This window comes from Artemia sp. Qi Xiang Cuo, chromosome 9, assembly GCF_049724085.1.
Source record: "Artemia sp. Qi Xiang Cuo chromosome 9, ASM4972408v1, whole genome shotgun sequence".
Taxonomy (NCBI): Eukaryota; Metazoa; Arthropoda; class Branchiopoda; order Anostraca; family Artemiidae; genus Artemia; species Artemia sp. Qi Xiang Cuo.
Genome location: NC_142802.1, coordinates 29,511,286 through 29,530,712, shown reverse-complemented (window position 1 = coordinate 29,530,712; position 19,427 = coordinate 29,511,286). Strand labels below are relative to the sequence as shown.

The 19,427-nt window shown below is 35.9% G+C and overlaps 1 protein-coding gene across 1 annotated transcript in view; it reads left to right on the top strand.

Moving 5' to 3' along the window:
• LOC148948541 (coiled-coil-helix-coiled-coil-helix domain-containing protein 7) overlaps positions 1–17,463 on the top strand; it is a 69,875-nt gene extending 52,412 nt beyond the window's left edge. Inside the window, exon 3 of the mRNA XM_089093977.1 lies at positions 17,296–17,463. Within this exon, the coding sequence (XP_088950103.1) occupies positions 17,296–17,397 (102 nt within the window). The 3' untranslated portion in view covers positions 17,398–17,463. The remainder of the gene's footprint in view (positions 1–17,295) is intronic.
• The last annotated feature ends 1,964 nt before the right edge of the window (positions 17,464–19,427 follow it).

Here is a 19,427-nt window from a genome sequence, read left to right as displayed (position 1 = left end):
GATATACTATAAAAATTAAAGGATGTAATTCCTGTCTTGAAGAGGTGTGTGACTCTCATCATAGAGGGCACCTATACTCCAACTGTCATTATGATAAAGGTCTGCACTGGGAGAATACATATCCCGGTATGATTGGATAGAATCCTAACCGCGATTTTAGTTTATTGCTAAGAGATTGGTATCGTCGCGGTTTTAGATTGTTCTGGGAGGAGGAAACGGGTCAACGATTCAACTGCTGGAACAACAAAAGAATTTGGTTTCTACGTCATCGTTGTGAAGACAATGACTACTATGATTATAAGCCCACTGATTTTTATTTGGTTGTGACGGAGTGTGACTCGCCACTTGAGGACACTGTTTGTGAAATTACTTCAAATAAGCTAATTGAAACATTTGAATTCTATAGAATGAATGATAATAGTATCATTTACTAAGCGAAGAAATATACCAAAACTGAAGTCACGCTCTACTGTAGAAAACGTGGCTCTGACATTGCAGTACATCAGGATCAGTACACTGTGAATTCAGATAATCTACCTGCACTAGTTGTTGTCGACTAATACCTAGTAGAAGATGAAATATAAAGAGTAGAAGAGTCGTTTTATCATGTATATAAATTTTTATTAATAAACAATTTCACATACATCTTTAGAACAATTTATTCATAGGGCACTAAAATCAATATTAAATACACTTGTAAGTATATTTTCCACTAGAAAGTCGTTCAATCGAGGTAAGTCAACGTAGATGTCGAGAAACTGCTTGTAGGTGTAGTCACGACGTCTGAACATGAAAAAGAGTTGTATATGAAAGCTACATGTCTTAGTCGCTAAATCCTGTACTCTTGGTTGATTTTGAATATGGGTTTTCCCATTGCTTTCAATAAAGTTGCTGATGTACGGTGTGTAAAATTTATACGATAGGCTAAGAGGATCAAAAAATTCAATATTCTTCGCTGTTTGAAAGATGCATAGCCAATGACCGGTCTTCAAAGTTGATGGACTGCTATTAACAATGATAAGGGTATTGTTAACACTTTGAATTTTTTCAATGAAGTCCGAAGGTATGCAATAGGACTTGTACTGGGACATGTTGGATCCATACTAAATACGTTGATTATTTGGTTTGTGTTCATTGTGCTAATTCTAGTAGAACACTGCCGTCGGGAGTGATTTCCCAATAGGTTTCAAATTGACTCAGTGATATTAGCGTGACACTCTCAGTCAAAGCATTGGCAAATGTACACTATAAACGTACATTCCCTTTTCGTACTATGCTCATATCCTGTGTGCCAGACAAATCCAAAACAATAACCCCATGATTTTTTGAAAACATTGAATCGGTTATTCCATTTTCAAATAGTTGAGAGTCATGATCTAGGGATTGCATGGTCAACTCGTACAGAGTTCTCTAGGATTTTGTCAAATGATATAGTGTACAGTAGACTACCATTCACTTTGCACACATTGTTAGATGGACCGAAAAAAATAAAGTGATGGGGAGATTCAGTCTAGGATCCAACATCACTGCCACTCTTCACAAAGTCCAAAGCCAATTTTGATGGGATTTCTCCATTGATAAAAGGTGAATTGGTACAGATACGAGAGCCAGTGGCAACGTAACGTTGATTGGTGATTGTATGGGAAACAAGAAATTTAATGTTTTTACCATTGGTTCTTAGTTTTTTTAATGCCAATTAAACAGATCTAATAACTTGTTATTTTCGAAAATAAAGAATTGTTGGTATGATAATGACGTGTGCATTATATGCTGCAGAAATTGTTTTTCACAAAGCGAAATTCGTTATTGCCAGCCGTTGCTTCTTATCAATCTTGACAGTAGGGGGTTACCATTGGGATATGATGAAAATCTCATGGTTTTATTTTATAACCATAAGATGCTCCTGGTTCACTGCAGTAGTCAACTCACCATCAGTATCAACACCTGATCGATATTCATAGCCCAATGATTGTCCTCTCAACTCCTTGTATGCCTTTGGTGTCATCATCATAAATTATATGTAGCTTGCATAGTTGGATGAATTATTGCTAGTGCTCACCAATATCCCATTAATAAATACATTAATTTGTTTGAATAGGTTGTGTAGAATACAGTTTTCATAGGAGAGACCATCGCCGGCATTTGGAGTTGTATTATCTGACTTTTTCTTCACCACAATCAATAGATGTTGACGACAAATCAATGAAATAGTCTTCATTTGAAAGTGTATATTTTTCGAGAGGGGTTGTTGGGGGTGAAATTGTTCATAGTAGCCATACTTGACACTGACATAAAAATTTTCAGCATTGAATAGATTCAATGAGGAAGTGATTGATGGATATGATTCCTTGTGGGGGAGATAAGTCATCTTAAGAGAAAAAATTCTTCTTTGATCGAAACACCTTTTTCTTTTTCTTCTTCTTCTGTGTATTGGTCCTCCTTGTTTTATTCCTTAAAAGACCTTGTTGATGTCCGTCGCTTCCTACCTGGTTGGAGACTGATGAGTGACTGACGTGAAAGTATCCTTTTCAATCCATCCCCATTTTGTCAAGATTTTAGTTGCTCACCAACGGCTCTTGCTGAAGATCTAATGTTTTCCTTAACACTCTCCTTGAAATTCTTGCCCGACCCCCAGTCCTGTAATGTGGAGGCAGCAAAATTCGATGCAGCAGGTACAAGATATTTTCTGGCAAGGGGTAGTGCAGAACGAAATAGCCTAGCAAACCAGCTACCAAGACCATAGCCAGACATTGTAGTACGCCCCTTGTAGTAGTCCAATCCATTGCCTATTTGACGTGGACTCAAAGCACCAACATAACAATCGATATCGAGACAGACAAATGGAATTCTCATATTGTTCATTTTAGGTGATTGTGCTGTCGTTGACAATGGATGGAAAATGACACGTAATCACTGCTAATCCTTTTGTTATTGCTAGAGGATCACCCAATTCACTTCTTAGTGTTAACTGACAGAGTTCCAAATTCGAAGTGTTTACAGAAACATACTGAAGATGCTTTATATTATAGTGATGAGCATGTTCATGGGTTGTTTATCGTTCAAGAACACGTAGGAGGGGGATATTTAAATTACCAACTCGAGGTTTCCACAAAGGATGCATAGAGAAATATACAAGAGTCCGAGGCAAAACCAGGTGGATAATCAGCAAAAATAACTCGATTCATCCCGTAAACGGTGCCAGCATTTTTCCTATTGATCATACTCTGTTTAAAGCTAAGAACGTCTCTCAGATTATCATTGAGAATAATTATTTCAGTGTCAAGAGGTGAGGTAATGTAAATCCTATCATGTTCCAATGAATAATTAAAATGGAATTTACCATTCCTACGATATGAGATTTTCTATTGATTGTGCGACACAAATCCCCTATATTATCGTATTCAATATATTTCAATTTGGCATGTGGATATTCACTAGATTTAAGTGCTTCAACCCATTCATAGTCGACATAGTTCAACCCTTTCATAGTCCAATCGAGTGGTATAACTTTTATATCATACACACGATCTTTTCTCAGGATTTCATAGGTATTTTTAAGAATATATTGGACAAAAGCCACTCATATGCACCGTAGAATTAGATGGTGGGGGAGACTTTTGTCCAAGAATCACTTGTCGTATTCAAGTCGCTGTAGAGAGGATCTGAAACGTTGAACATGAAAGTTACATATAAATCATTAGGAATTGTCAATATCTTCAACACCGATCCAATAATCAAAGTCAGAGTTGTATCCTAGACACCAAACAAGTAACTGTTTTTTACCCCAGCGTGTACGTGTCTTTAATATCTTTTCAATTGGATAGCTTTCACTAAGATTTTTAATTTTTTGCAATTCAAAGTCATAAAAGCCAGCGAAAATATTTTCCGCTTTAGTATAATGCAGGTGATTAGTTACGGGCTTAGTGTTTAGGATGTTTGACCCTTTAAAAAGTTACGTGGAAAACAATTAATTCTCCATTTCAAAAACATTAGTTGTCCTATTAATTCGGAGAGTAACACCAACATTGAATTTATTTTTCTTCTTGACAGTCGTTTTATTTGAATAATGTTTAAAAAAAGTGTCAATTGTATCAAAATCAGAATGTTGAACTTCCGTTGGCGTAGAGTTGGACAATGATCGATGAGGTCGTTGATTATAAATCAACATGATTTTATCTAGATCATGAACAAAAGCCGGTGTATTTTTCAATGTACAATATCTTGAAATTAAAAGTCGAATAGTTCTTATCAATCGTTTGGCCAATGCAGCCTTTATAGGACTGTGACTATTAAGAAGGAGTGTACTATATTTCTCTAGTAGTTTTGCAACATGGGGATTAACAAATTCACTACCGCGATCCGTTTGAATTTTTTTTATATGAATCCTGTTCGAGAATACTTTCAATGGCCTGAGCAACTTCAACACCTCTCTTTGATCACAATGAAATTGCATATGCTAGCGACTAAAAACACTGATTGCAAGTAGAATGTACTTGTACGGTGTATTGTGACGTCGTTGAATCTCATGTAGATTCACGAGGTCTGCTTTCATTGAATACAGTGGGTAAAAGGCTTTTGTTTTCGCTATTCATTGGCACCAAGTCTATGATTTCTATGCAGAGTTTAAATTGGTTTATTTTGTAGATAGTCTCGTGCACTTTTAGTGCGAACACCAGTGACTTTGGATAGAGTGATGGGGGAACTTAAACTCCCCGCCTCACCAAAATTTTCATAAACACCATTCAGAACCTCAACCATTTTGAATGTAAACACGTTGTGTAACGTCCGCTACCCTTTTGTATACTGACGGTTGGTGGTGGTGACTTGATATGTCTTCGCTTTTGTCTACCTATCAGTGGTGTGATAGTATTTTCCAAAATTGATTTAAAATCTTCTTCTTCTTTATATTTTAATGATGTCAATGTTGTTGTTGATAATAATGATGATACATGTTCATTTAATTTTTTTAGAATTTTTTTATTGCTAATAAGACATTTTGGGAAGTACATTGTATTTATAAATTTGTATAGATGAGTGCCAAATGAAAATAGTCCTTTACGATTTGTAACCATGTCATAGATTAAATCAAGTAGATTATAGCTCTTGCCCCGAATTATAATCCCTTTCCCATTGCTCTCAACTTGAATGTGATCTTGACCACTTTCCAAGAGATAGATTAGGAGTCGTGTTATTTGTTAACGATATGAGTTGGGAATTAGATTTCCAATTTTCAACACATATGAATCCAATTCCTCCTTCTTCAATTGTGTTCCAGCAGCAGCAGCACACTCTTGAGAAGATGATTCTTTTTTGGGATCAATACTAGCAGCAGCAGTGGACTTCGACCGATAGGACCTGTGTTTGTCCACTCGGCGAAATGCATCTTGAAGTAAAAGCAGTTTTTTATCATCCTCAATATTTTCATTGTCAAGCAATTTACTCAGATTGTTCTCAAAGTGTTCGACGGGGGAGAGAGCGAGTTCTTTTGGAGTTAATTTATAGGGTTTTGCCATTCTCACTAGATAAACCTGCTTAAAAGTCCTGCAATTATTGGCAGTAAAAGTGTGAAAAAGCTACCGCCCGCCTGAAGAAGTCGTTTCCTTTTAAAATTCATTCCTTTCTTTTTAGAGGCCAATGTACGTACAATGGAACGATGTTGCTTTGCCTGTCGCTTAACTACTTCTGGCAGTTGAACATTACCCTCGGTCAAATTTAAACAAAGTTCAGATATTAGATTAATGAAATCATTGTCAATACCATGTTTGAGTATTGCTTTCCTAAGCGGAGGTTTTGAAGTGCTTAGAACTGAAAAAAAATGTCTATTTTCATGTAGTTTCTTCAGTGTCATAATAGCAACTAATAGGTCTTTTTATCCTTCACAGGGAGATATACTGTAATGTCGCTCTCGAAAATATCTGTGACAACACGCAGATCCTCGGGTTTATTTTGATTAAGATCCAACATGATATAACCACAGGGTTTATTAGTTGCCTGATTTTGTGCTGAGAGCAGAAATTTAGGGGCACCTGAATAGATTTGTTTATTGATTGTTATTAGCAAGCTAGAATCACGAACAACTCTGTAGATGATATAGTAGGTGCAGTTCAATGCAAGTGTTCGCATACATTTGCTCTGATAAAAGAGATTGTTTAAAACCAGAGAAACGGAAATCTGTTCATGATGGGATTGAACGGTGAAAAACTGCAGCATTTGCTGGGACCATTGTTCAATAGATTCAGTCAGATCGTCAAAGATTAACCAAGAGTTTGGTTCAATAATGTTGAAATAATCAAGTCCCTGTATGAATTGTATCTTCAGCAAACCCATGATGGTCGCAGCATTTGCGTTTATTTAATCATATGACTCCAGCCAGATCCTATAGTAGTAGTAAATATTTTTCGGCTTTTTCGCAAACATTTTATTGCAGCTTTTAATTAAGAGTGTTGTTAAGAGCGTCGTTTTTCCTGACATTGAGAGTGAACACAGAAACGATCTGAATGGTGTTTTAAATTGATACATGTTCCCTTCAACAGTTCACCTGGACAACTAACCGTAGACCATAATTGTCTAATGACTAAATAATTTCCCTACTACTCTGTTCAAGAAGAAGACGAATAAAGAATCATATTTTCTTTTATTATATGCATACAAAAAAGTAACAATACATTGAAAAAAAAGCACATTAAACATGAAAAAATACACTTTTTTTAAATTTATTTATAATAAAAAATACAACATTTACATAGGCACAGAGAGAAAAAAACACTTAAATAAATTCACTTTTTTTTGTTTATTTATAGAGAAAAAATACAACATTATATTAAAGCAATTTAAAAAATATCACTTTTTTTTTAATGAAACACTTACAAAAAAAATCTGATCTAAGAAAAAAAAAAGATAACTTTGATAGTGGCGGTGCGCCCCCCGCTGGCGGCCCCCCCGGGCCGTGAGGCCCCCCCCCCCAAAGGTTTTAGGAAATAATTTAAAGGACTTTATTCAAACCGAGACTTTCCCTATGGATAACACATTCGACCCGGTCTGAAGTTAAATAGTGACCAAGGGGGAGGGTGGTCAAACCGTCTTGACAAACATAGACCTTGTCGGAGATGGTACTCATGGCAATTTTTTATACATTTACAGTAAAGTTTCTGTAGTTGAGAGAACGAATTGCCAGCAATTTGGCTCGTGGAATCGTATTTTCAACAATACAATTCCTATAAATGTCCATGTCGAAATTCTTATCCACATAGCGCGTGGGTACTCCTTTGCAACGTTTCTTGATTTCCTCGTAAAGTGTCTGTATAAAGTTTACCTTAGGACTTACAAAACATACCACTAAAAATAATGTTGCGTCCCGGTTAAGGTTTGCATTATCACAATTGATTGGTCGTCTGATGTGTTAATATCTCAGGGTAAGGACTACTCCCATTAATAGAGTCTCTCCGTGACCAGATACTGTCAGCATGCGCCAAATCATTAAATAGATGATTAAGGTTAACTTTTAACATTAGATATTCCGTGTCCCCGTAACAAACCTGTACTTGCCCCTTTTCTGGCCCCTATACCATAGCCACATTGTAGTAGAATTCCAGCATGAGCTTGTTAGAGATCTCCAGGATCGCACTACCTGCAGCAATATTTTTATTCAAGACAATGCGTCTTTTTTTCCTATTCAATAGTACCATGTCCGGGCCAATGATTGTGAAATAAGTGTAATTTGGATCGGCAATAATTCGAGCACATTGTTCGGGATCGATCACGACGTCACAACGATTCCTATTGCGAACACTCTCACACATTTTGCCGAAAGCCGAATTCAAAATGAGTTTATAAATTTCTTTTTCAGCTTTCGTCTGCGCTGCAGAACGTTTGTTGACAAAAGTGTCAACAAACTTTTCAAATAGGGTTTTGGACTAAATTCGAGCGCTCGGTGAACTTGTGTAGCATTGACGCGATCTTTTCACATCAATTTTATAGACGCGGGATACACAGCTATGTTTTTTTTGGCAGTAGATCTGCGTTTCGTTTTTGTTTTGAAAGGTTCAGATATACTTTGGTAACCTTGAATAAATGCCTATTGTGGGAACTAAAAGAGTTCCCAGTCGCAGGTATAATGATGGGTAGACCCGTAAAATCCTATACTAAACCGTGAAGCTTGACTGGTATCTCCCAATCAATTTCAAAAATCCACCCCACTGGCACAGTCTCCTCAACACTGTCGTTGCCAATGTTGGGAAAATGGAGATATTGAGGGTTATTGAGTCATTTATAAGCGCCGCACGGTCGTATACAGTTGGACATGACCAAGGGCTCGATGGAAAATAAGTCGAAAGAATCAGCATCCGGTATTATACTCTTCCTTGCTACAGTTTGTTCACATTTAAAGATGCGGTTACCGTTGAAAACAAATCCCCCCCTAGTTGACCTTTTTGTGAACAGGTATTGATCAATATTACCGATTAGCTCAATTTTTTCCCCACTAATTTTTAGGATGAGGTCCATCACTAGATGAGGAGATGAAAAAATAGCCCAAATCAAGATTAAATTCCTCATAGATTTTGTCCGTATTTTTACACATAGTGTCTAACAGAGTTAACACGTCACTCGACAAATACAGCTTGCAGTAGTCAAGCCCATGTTTACACCCTCCCTCTGCCCAAACTTGTTTAGCAAAACAGTATTCATCGGGGGTGCACCTACGATCGTGTAGACTGTCGTAAAACGATTCAATCGAAGGAAAAGTTTCCCCAGCGAATCTCGACATGGAACAATAATAATCATAAGGATATATGCCCTTGACCGTCAAAAAATCATATAAATCATTTGGAAATTGTTGCTTGAGAAGGGGGAAAGCATTGCAACCGTCATCGTTTTTCTGCACTTGAATTAATTCCATCAATGATTTGGGGAAAGAACTGTAGGAATTTAAAAAGCGAATTTTATTCGTGTGCTCAACGTCGACTTCAACAAATTTCCACATGAATTCCAAAACAAGCAACTTTTCCGATGATTTAGGTATGATTTTGTAGGTAAAGCTGTCTATCACCCATGCATCATCATCCACTGTTCCATTTCTTTGAAGATGTACCAATGCTGGTAGCACATACTTCAGATCGTAGTTAGAGTTATGTATAAAAACCGGAAAAAAGAGTTGATGTTTAGTTTTTAAATTACAAGAATTGTGAGCCCACTCCCAAAATTTACTTTTTCCCATTGAATTGGGATCAATAAGGTGGTGGTGATCCTGCATCGCATCTTTCGGGGCAAAAGCATCCCTACAAACCCAGCAAATTGTCCCCTTTTCTAATGCCAGTTGCTTTTTATCTGACAATGTCATTGGGTAGTTGGTGTGACGCAATCGTGAAAATGCGCCGTTCTCTGTTTTTATTAAAGATATCAATAATTTTTTCATGCTACCCTCCTCATCCATAGCCAAAAAAAACTCTTCCAACTGCATTTTATTGTTGGAATCGCGACGGGCGTGCGCATAGGAACACGCAACTAGTTTGTGTTCCTTGACTATATTTGGCCTTGATGGGTCTGATACCTCAACCAGTCTTGTTTCACAATCTAAAGACACTCTATCAACTTGTAGCAGGGAACTTTGAAAATTTTTAAATTGTAAAGTATCTTTGCCTTCTACCGGCATTTCTATTCGTTAATTCTCATGAATTGTGCAATGGTTCATGTGGTCTGAAAATGTTTGCTCAGATGTAAATGGGGAAAGGCACATGGGGCAATAGAGACGTTCCCCTTTCCGAACGCCTTGAGATAGGGTTAGACTTACTGCTGTAAAGGGAAAAAAATTACCATAGGACTTTACATCTTTGGGAGGCTCGTAAATAATCCAATCCCAATTTTTTACATTTTCCACCATCGGTATTCTCACTGAATACAAAACCCCTTTTTTATTTGTTTTTTTTCCCCCTCTACAAATTCAGTGTCATACTGGAGAACAACCACCCCCACCCCAAGAATTTCATTTTCTTTATCGAATATGCTTATTTATTTCAAGGACACCGGATACTTCCCCTCTAAAGAGTCAAAATTTACTTTAGGGAAATTTTTTCCACCGTTGCGTGCAAGTCCATTAAGATTTTTCATTGTTGACTCATTATATAATGTTTTATAGGCTGCTGCTAAAAATGCATATTTAAAACATTGTAGCCCCGTTTCAAAATTGAAACTCTGAACTCCTCCTGTAGTCGACAAATCGGGATGGCATTTCATTTTTAGATTACCCGCTCCTCTTAAAATAAGGTTTTTTTTAAATCTACTGAGATTCAGATCTATGTATTCAATGTATAAAATTGTGGACCCACTTCCCCTCTCATTAAACGTGTCCAAAGTTGATATTAGTTTATTTACCCAGTTGAAAAATTTGCTCTCAAATTCGTTTAGACCAGGGTAAAAAGTCTGGTTGCCAGTAGAAAAATGAAAATAAAAAATATCCCCAGATGTTCCCTTTTGTAAATAAACTTTTTGATTAACTGATGCTTTAACCCCCCCTTGACCCTCCTTTTTCTGAATCTGAATCTCAATTTTTGCTCAAATTCTGTCGATGTATCTGTGGAGAACGTTCACGGGGTCTGTTAAAATAATGCTCCCGTCAATCGCGCTTTCCTTGGGAGGGTTAAAATCTATCCTGTATGTTTGTATGTGACCTAGAGCAGATTCTAACAAATAAAATTCACGTAGATCTGGGGACGCGAAACTATTTTCATGTCCTGCACCTATTTGTACAGAGTCCAATTCACTAATAGTAAAGTTGTCATAAAAAATGTCCCCGAAAGAATTAGGTCCAACAATTTGCATAAGACTGTCCATTTCTTCAGCTGTAAATTGAAAATCCAGGGGGATATCAAATAACATACCTTCACTAACATCATCATCCGGCGAGAGGGGACAATTACCCATGATACTTTGAAATCCCGGGCCAGGGAAGGCAGAAGTTTTCACAGCTTCCCCCTGAAACTAGAAAATGAATGGATTAGGTTTTTTTTCTTTCAAAAAAGTTTTATCACAATTATAACACACTTTTCTTTTTTTTCTTTTTTTATCAAACAATTTTTTTTTTCTTAATTGGATTCGAATTTATCAAACAAACTCATAATAAGTTACAAATTTTTGCTTATAGCATTATTTACCAAACAATGAATAATAAATTAAAAATTTTGTTAATAACAAACATACACGCGCACAAGCATGCACACACACACGCGCGCACACACACACAAATAAACAAATACATACATACACTCAGACACAAACACACACACACAAACACACACACACACACACACACACACACACACAAACACACACAAAAAAAAAGACAAAAAAAAACAGCAAGAAAAAAACACTCAAAAACAAACACACACACACACACACACACACACACACACACACACACGAACACATACACACACACACACACACACACACACACACACACACACACACGCTGAAATATTCTTACAGGTTGAAATTGCGTTTCTAACCCCTTAGCCTATATTCAATTAGCCTATAACGTGCTGCTGAAACAGCATCAGATAGAAATGCGCTGTGGAAACAATTTATGCGATTTTTCCTGTGTTAATATCTTATCGAAGATAAACATCCGCTTATTTGAAACCCCACGTTGTAGCGAGCGATTAACATTCAAATTATACATGTCGGATTAATATTCAACCTTGCCCGATGGGTTATTTTGATAAGAACCGGATACGCACAAAGCTTAGTACAAAAGATAACCCAGTTTAAGAATGGTTGTTCAAATGTCAACAGTGAAATAATAGTTTTTTGTTTTTTTTTGTTTTTTTTTGTTTATATAGAGATTGTTTAATTAAATAATGGATTATTTCATTAGAAAAAATCTTGCTTAAAAGAGAAGTTACAGGTAAGGTTTTATATAAATATATGATAAGCTATTTGCTACTTCACTGTTATAACCACTCTTTTAGATATTACTAATTCGGCTAATGAAAGAGAATGAAATAAGATTACTATAGAATAGTTTAGAAACAAATTTATGCTTTACTAGTCAAAAGTTACGCGCTTGAGAAAATTATCCTTATTTTTGAAAATATGGACAGAAAAAAAACATATACATTTACAAATTCTGGCTGCACTTGTACATTCGAAGTCCCTGGTAAAGCATGAAGAGGGTTGTTCCCTCCATCTTGATCAGATGAGGCTGACTTGAATTTCCTGCCAGGTTGCATAGAGGCTCCTGGCTGGTCCATCAAACCTGTATTGGAACTGGCATATCTGATGACTGAAGATCTTGTAGCTTGCATTGATGTGATATCATCCCATCTTGGTCTCTTTTCGGAGGGAGGGTAATTGCATGAATCCTCTACCTTAAAAAAGAAAGCGAAATTTAGCATGAAAAAACAAATTACCTTTTACAGAAGAAAAAATTAGTCTGCACAAAGAATCCCCTTTAACTACACGGAATCAGGGAACAGAGTCTCGCTCAAACCCTGTAAAGCTCTTTTAAAAGATACAAGAATTACTTATTTAACACAAAAATTTCGTTTTTAACGGATACCAAGTAAAGAAAAACCGTGTTAGAATTGATTCATTGTCATCTTTCCCATCTTACACTTTTATAAAAGCCTCTTAATCATCTCTGAAATCCGTTTGCTTTCATCAAATGCATTTGAAAAATATCTGTCTAATTTGATCAAAAAACAAACTCTTTTGTCAATGAGTCTTGAATCACACATATCCGTCTTTTTTTTTGTTTTCTTAATCCCGATAAGACGCATGCCAAATGTTGTTTTGAAATCATCCCCTCTTTGGTAACATGTTAAACACAGATGGCTTTATTTAGAGCGGAAGAAGATAGTACATTTTTAAACGCACGATTGGGAAAGGATATGTTTGAACGAAAAAGAACTAGAACTACCGATTTATTTTCCTAACAGAGCAATGTAAAAGGGAGTTTTTGTTTTACATAATAGAAAAAATCGTGCTTTACCTTTTCTATCGAGTACAAGCATCATACTTTAAGCGGGGTGGTGTTGGAGGGGAGGCGGGCTAAGTCCCCCAGAAATTTGAATTTAATATTAAAACATTTTTTTTTTTTTTGAAATAAAGAATGAAAGTTTACTCACATTGAAAATAGAAATATCCATTGTTTTCAAAGCTAAAAATATATCGTGTACTATAATCAATGTGTTAAAACATAATGAAAATTAAATTCCAAAGCATGAACATTTTATACGGGGTTTCAATGACGAATTGTTAAGCAATTCTCTGATTGGCTGCCTAAAAAACAGGCGTTAGATCGAAAAAAAAACCAGTCTGGTTGAAAAAAAACTTGGAGTTGAAACAAATTTGTGTGGGGAATCCCCCGTTCATACTGTTATCTTTTTTGCAATGTTTAGGAACAGGCGGGGAATCCCCAAAAAACCAAACCAGACTATACCCATCCAACCAGACTATACCCACCAAACCAGATTATACCCACCAAACCAGATCCATAGGTACGTGGACTGGAAAGGTGCCCTGGAATGTAAAGGTCCAGAAACTTATAGTTGACCCAGAAACTTGTCTGCTTGGCCCAGAAACATGTCTGGTTGGCCCAGAAACTTGTCTGGTAGGTTTTGTATAATTCCATATTCAATTGACAACAGTAGCAATAATCAGTCTGGTGGAAAGGTGCCAGGGAACGTAAAGTGGTGGAAATACACAGGATGGAACATAAAGTGGGCAAAATATAACCCCTTACTCTACTCCCACTGACGTAATTAGTAAGTAGATGTTTGACTTTGCTGATTTGGAAATATGATTTGAAGGGTTCTAGGCGTTTAACCCCCCCCCGGAAAATACCCCCCCCCCGCGGAAAATACCCGCCCGTGGAAAATAAGCCGTTCCAAATTTGAGACTTTTATTTGAGTTTTATTTTTTTATTTCTGTAGGGGGAAGAAATTTTGTTACTTGTGTATTATGCGCCAATCACAAAAGTTTACGCTGCGTAAAATTCGAGAACTAACCAGTTTCTTAGTTAATTTTTTTTCAGCTTAGCGCGAGACAAGGCAAAGACAAGTGACAGAATATATGGGAAATATATAACTTGGGCTTTATATTTGCACCTAAGGAGGGGGGGGTAAAGCATATGGACAGTTTGAAGTCAGAAAACAATTCTTTCTAAGTATATAGTCACTAAAAAGTTACAGAAGAATAGCGAGGTATCTGCAAATTTTGTTAACTAAAAAAAAAAGAAGAAAAATCCCAGTAGAAAGTAAATGTGATGTTTCATTTAAGTGTTTTTTCCAAGTTTTAAGTGTTTTTGTTTTTTTTCAATGACCGTTTTTCCAAGCATTAAGTACTATTACTAGGTTAATGTACTGTTTCATTTAAGTGTTTTATGATGATCGCTGATCAAAGTTTATGTTATTTTTTGCCTTTCATTTATGTTATTTTACTTTGTTCTTGGCCGTATATTTGGCTTTAAAATACGCCTATCTATCTATCTAATATGGTGAATAATTGTACCAAACACATTTTGCATGCATACCCGCTTTAATTTACCCCCCCCCCCCCCTAATGTACAAATCTAATGCCCAAATTTATTTCTAAAGTAACGAAGAAACTGCCGAAAAAACGGTTTGTTCTCGAATTTTACACAGCGTAAACTTGAGTGAGTAGCACATAATACACAAGTACCAATATGCCTTCCCCCTACGGAAATTAAAAAAATAAAATTCTCAAATTTGGAAAGCCTTATTTTCCACGGGGGAGGGGGGTATTTACCGGGGATTTTTCCGTGGTGGGGGGGGGGGGTAAACGCCGGCCGCCGATTTGAAGGTACACCCACTTGATGTAGAATTTCTGTCTTAAGAAAGGAATGTTGCCCGTTAACCGTGCTTTGATTTCCCCTGTAAATTTGGATCAGCGTTTTGTGGGCATTTAGATTAAGCTCTATACTTACCGTCAGATGAACGTGACTGCTAAGCTACTGCTACTACTACTACTAACAACTCCCTGGGGAACCAAGCCACCGGATTTCAACATAGCCCTCCCAAAGAGGGAAAGCCGAAAAGTACAATCTTTGACAATCTCTCATCCTTCATCCGTACAATCTTTCCTAGCTATCTCAATCTTCCTTTTATTAATTGCCCTAGAACGGGAGTTTGAACAACATTGTTTATACAGCTTGTTCTTCGATACCTAAGACCATCTTTAGAAAATTCCTCTGGAAAACGTTTAATAAACTTTCCTCTTTCTCTCGAAGTGCCCACGTTTCAGGATCATACTTTACCACTGGTATGGGAGCGTAGCTTCAAATGTTCCAATCGTTGTTTGTAGACTCTTCTTCTCATTCTTCAAAAAATTTTCACTGGGCCTTGGATACTCTCAACTATTTTATTTTAACAGCTTAATGTAACAAAACCCCAATACAACAAAACAAACATTAAGCCCCAACGAAGAGTAGTACTTATGAAGTTGGATATGCTGACAAAAAGAAACTTAATAATCTCTTCGTAATAGTGATGCAAAAGAGGGTAATTACAAAAACCAATGTGCAAAATATAGAAAAATACCAAAAATGCCGGGCAAGTGGGGATACGGGACCCCCTCTCAACATGTGTCGACATCTACATTCTACTTTTTACATTTTCATTGCCTACACCCCTTTACCAATAGTACTATTCAGGAAAGTACAGCTATCCAATTGATCGATCTTCTCGTCACAACATTACTTCTTTCACTTTCATTTATTTCTAATGTAAGTGATTTGGTTTTCATAACATTAGTTTTCAAACCTATTATTTCACCCTGAATTCTCAAGACTTCCAAGTACATATTTGGTATTCAATACAAGGATACTTTCACTCACTAAATTACCTTCTTTACCTTCACTAAAATTTTCTTTCGGCTGGGTCAAATTTTCGTTCATAATCTACAAAGCTTAGGACTAAAATGGTTTGATGATTCAGACGATTCTCAATCATTAGTCTGAAAGGGAGAATTTAGTCGACGCACCCTCTTCTATTCCTAAAACCACACTATTCTTCTTTTAAACAGTTTTTGCAGCATTAGCAACATCATGCTAAGTAATTTGCTCACTACAGAACCGAGGTAATGCCTTTATAATTATCAAATACAAGGTAGTCTTATTGAAAAACTTAAAATATTTTTTTTTGTCTTGCTGATTATCTGTGTTTCGGCAACAATACCTTTGTTTTGTCCTTTTTTTCCCTTATGCTTCTAATTTTGGTTTATTTGGAGAAACATGTAAGGGTCTAACCTCTACGGTGTTTTATGGAAAGCAAAGACCTTAGACCACATTGATAAATATGACCAGATTTTTGAAAGCTGTAGCCTATATAATTGTTACCTGAGGTCAAAAGTAGAGTTATCGCTTGTACTAAGTCAAGAGCCTACAGTGTGCGAGTCGAAGTAAAACGCCAGAGAGGGCTAGCTGAAGTGGTTCTAGTAAGCTTTCGTATCTACAAGTCTGGTCTCTGCTTTTGAGAGGCAAGCTTTATTGTCGTAGGCGCTCAAGCAAGCTCCAAGTTCAAATTGAAGTTAGATAAAAATCGAAAAGTGCGTATGAATCAGATGGTTCCCTGCGCCCATCGCCATAATATCTTCTTTGAATAATCAATTGAGAAATCTAGAGATCCAAAAATGGAGCATTATATTATGCATTGTCGTCTCCAAATAATCAAAGAAGAAGAAGAAGAAACAGTGTTTTCCAACGAGTCTGAAGGTGCTGTTATTTATCACGTTACCATTTTGCCATCTACTCTGTTACAGCCCATTTATTTTTCTAATTTTGGTTCAGTTTATCGCTCATTTTCTGTATTTTAAACTGAGACAGAGTAATGCTATCGCACGTATTCACAAACCATAATTTTTTCCCTTGCTGCTAAATAAATGAACGCTAATCTTTAGTATTGTTAGAAAGGTAGACCGTGGGAAGAAAATCAACCTTTGAACTAAGAAACATACAATTTTTTATTATTATTTCTTTGATATACTGGTCAATAACCCTTCACGAGCTGATCAAAGTCTATGACATCCGTTTCTTGTAAAAAAATCTGTTCATGGGGTACACCATTTTAAAAATTTTGAGGGGCTGACAACTTCAAAGTAGTGGCAACTTATCAAACGAAAATCAGATAGTGACTGTGCACAAAATATATATAACTGCCGATTTTCTTCGAAAAAAGCTAAATTTTGAGTTGCTGAAAAATGAGCTACATTCTAGTCTTGCTTATTTCTTCCCCACAGTAAAAACTCCACTTGTCTTGTGTCTTTTCAATCATTCTTTTTTAGGGGAAAGTAACTACAGATCGAAGAAATAAAGGTATTCGCCCTATCCTGCCTGCACCAGAAGAACGAGAAAAAGTTAAAGAAGAATATTTGTCTAAGACTTAGAGGTTGTTGGTTTTTAGTGTAATTTTGTTGATGTTAATTCTACAAAATAAAAAAGATATTCTTCAAGATTTGTTCAGTTGTCATTATTAAATCATTAGCATAGCTAGGAAAAACGATTAAAGTCCCTGCTCCCCTCCAAAATTTAGTAGATTTATCACCCTCAGCTTTTTTAGTTATTAGGTCCTATTTCTTTGTGATTGATTAAGTGGTCACTGTGCACCATATTCAGTACTGATATCGATATATTTGGGGAAAAAAAAAAAACAGGACAAAGCCAAATTGTTGCTCCCGCAACGTAATTAAATTTTCTTTAATTATGCTATAATAATTTAATTGTGTTATATCAACCTAATTAGTATAGTTGTAAGAGCATTCCTTGTTTTGCGAGAATTACCGTACACTTCCCTGAACTTATTTTCTTGACATTTTTTTTAGCAATTTTTCCAGTAATATTCTCAAATATACGAAAAAATAGATAATTTATTATTTCATGTTTGCGTTTTGAATAGTAAATGACTGTTATTAGTACATTAGAGTTAACCTGGAACCATTCATAGTCTCTTTGATAACAGTTTTCAGTTGAGAACAAAGCCATGGGCCCCCAGAGATGTTGCTATCCGTCCCACTAGCATTGTTAAACTAAACCATCCTGCTCATAAAATTAGTTGTCACAGTAGAATGGTGATGACACTCCCTTTAATAAGAAGGATTTGAGTTCAGATAAAGATGTTGGAACTATCAGTTTAATGTAACTGGAATTTTTTGGCGTTTAAATATATAACATTTCTAAATCAAAAGCTATTTTAAATCTGTGAAAATATTTTCCTAAGCCTTGAATACCAACATCTAAGGACTTTAGCTTCAGAAAAGCGAATATGATAAATTATAGAGTCTGAGTGTGGTATTCGTTTAAGTTCCCTATAAATATATTATTTTAGAATGGGTGATTAAAAGTTTAGTAAGGGTTGGGGAAAGGGGGATTAGTAAGTGTTTTTTTTCCTGAGGAACTATATTAATAGTTGTGTTTTTTTGGGTCGTCCCAAATAGGCCTACGCTAGTATGCGTCGAAATCCATTTTGAAAGTAAGCGGTAATATTTATTTTCGTTGTGTCAGTATTATATGGAAATTTAACTAATGTGTTTTTTAACCATTTTGTTAATACAAAAAATAAATAAAAAGTATAGTTCCCTTTATTCCCCTTCTCTTGGCTCTCCTTGATTAAAATAGAAAAATAAATTTATCATTAAGAAAAAACTTGTCAGTTTAACGACCCCCCCCCCCCGAGAAGTAAGAAATAAGTAACAAATAAGAGCTGAATGAGTGGAGGCGTGCGAAATATTATTAAAAGCTCTGTTTTTATAAATTAAAAGTTCATAAAATGGTGAATCAATAGATCTTGACGCATCAATTATAGCATCAAAACTTGCATGCGTATGATCACAATCTATTCCTTTCTTTTCGCCTTACTTGATGAAGACCAACATCCAAATAAAAAGATTCTTTAAGAGTTCCCAAAAAGATTTAAAGCCCTACTTGATCAAGACCAACATCCAAATAAAAAATCTCTTTAAAATATTCGGCACCCAAATCAAAAGATTAAAAAAAACTCGCCAAGTATACAACCATTGGTTATCCATCTTTGAGAATCATAGGATCAAAGATCTCTTTTGCCAGATTTACAATAAGAGTTATACCCAAACTATGAAAGACGAATAAAAATTACTAGACTTAAGTATATGAATTAAAGAAAGTCAAAATCAGAAGAAGAAAAGAGGTTGAAACTTATTTTACATTGTGAAAAAATCCCGTTAGAGTTTTTACTGTAGGCCTATTGTAGCTTTAATCACTACATGTAGTCCATAATGAATCAAATGAAATAGTTCACCCTCATTTTTTTCAAAAGAAACCGCACAAGTGGTTTTCCATGACAATTTTTTTTTCAAAATTTGCTTTAAAATAATTTCGTAACAATCTTTTCTTAGAGAAAATTAACATTCTGTAGGAAAATTTCGCAGCAATGAAAGACAAT